At 69.9% G+C, this 209-nt stretch overlaps 1 protein-coding gene across 1 annotated transcript in view; it reads left to right on the top strand.

Annotated features, from left to right (window-relative positions):
- The window catches only part of LOC103771187 (methylcytosine dioxygenase TET2-like), a gene marked incomplete at its 3' end in the record, with an annotated part of 10754 nt that extends 10576 nt beyond the window's left edge, over positions 1 to 178 (top strand). Inside the window, exon 5 of the mRNA XM_008938478.1 lies at positions 1 to 178. This exon is cut by the window's left edge and continues 1 nt beyond it. Within this exon, the coding sequence (XP_008936726.1) occupies positions 1 to 178 (178 nt within the window).
- Between the last annotated feature and the right edge of the window lie 31 nt (positions 179 to 209).

Raw genomic sequence — 209 nt, 5'->3', positions numbered from 1 at the left:
TCCTCGGCGTCGGCCGCGAGCGGGCGGGCCCCCCGTGCGAGCCGGCCGTGATCGTCATCCTCATCCTGGTCTGGGAGGGAATCCCCACGAGCCTGGCTGACAGGCTCTACTCGGAGCTCACCGACACGCTGAGGAAGTACGGCACGCTCACCAACCGGCGCTGCGCCCTGAACGAAGAGTAAGTGCCGCAGCGGGAGCGCTCGCCAGGC

The sequence above is a fragment of the Merops nubicus genome, unplaced genomic scaffold, assembly GCF_000691845.1.
Source record: "Merops nubicus isolate BGI_N331 unplaced genomic scaffold, ASM69184v1 scaffold32264, whole genome shotgun sequence".
Taxonomy (NCBI): domain Eukaryota; kingdom Metazoa; phylum Chordata; class Aves; order Coraciiformes; family Meropidae; genus Merops; species Merops nubicus.
This window is presented reverse-complemented; position numbering and strand designations above follow the sequence as displayed.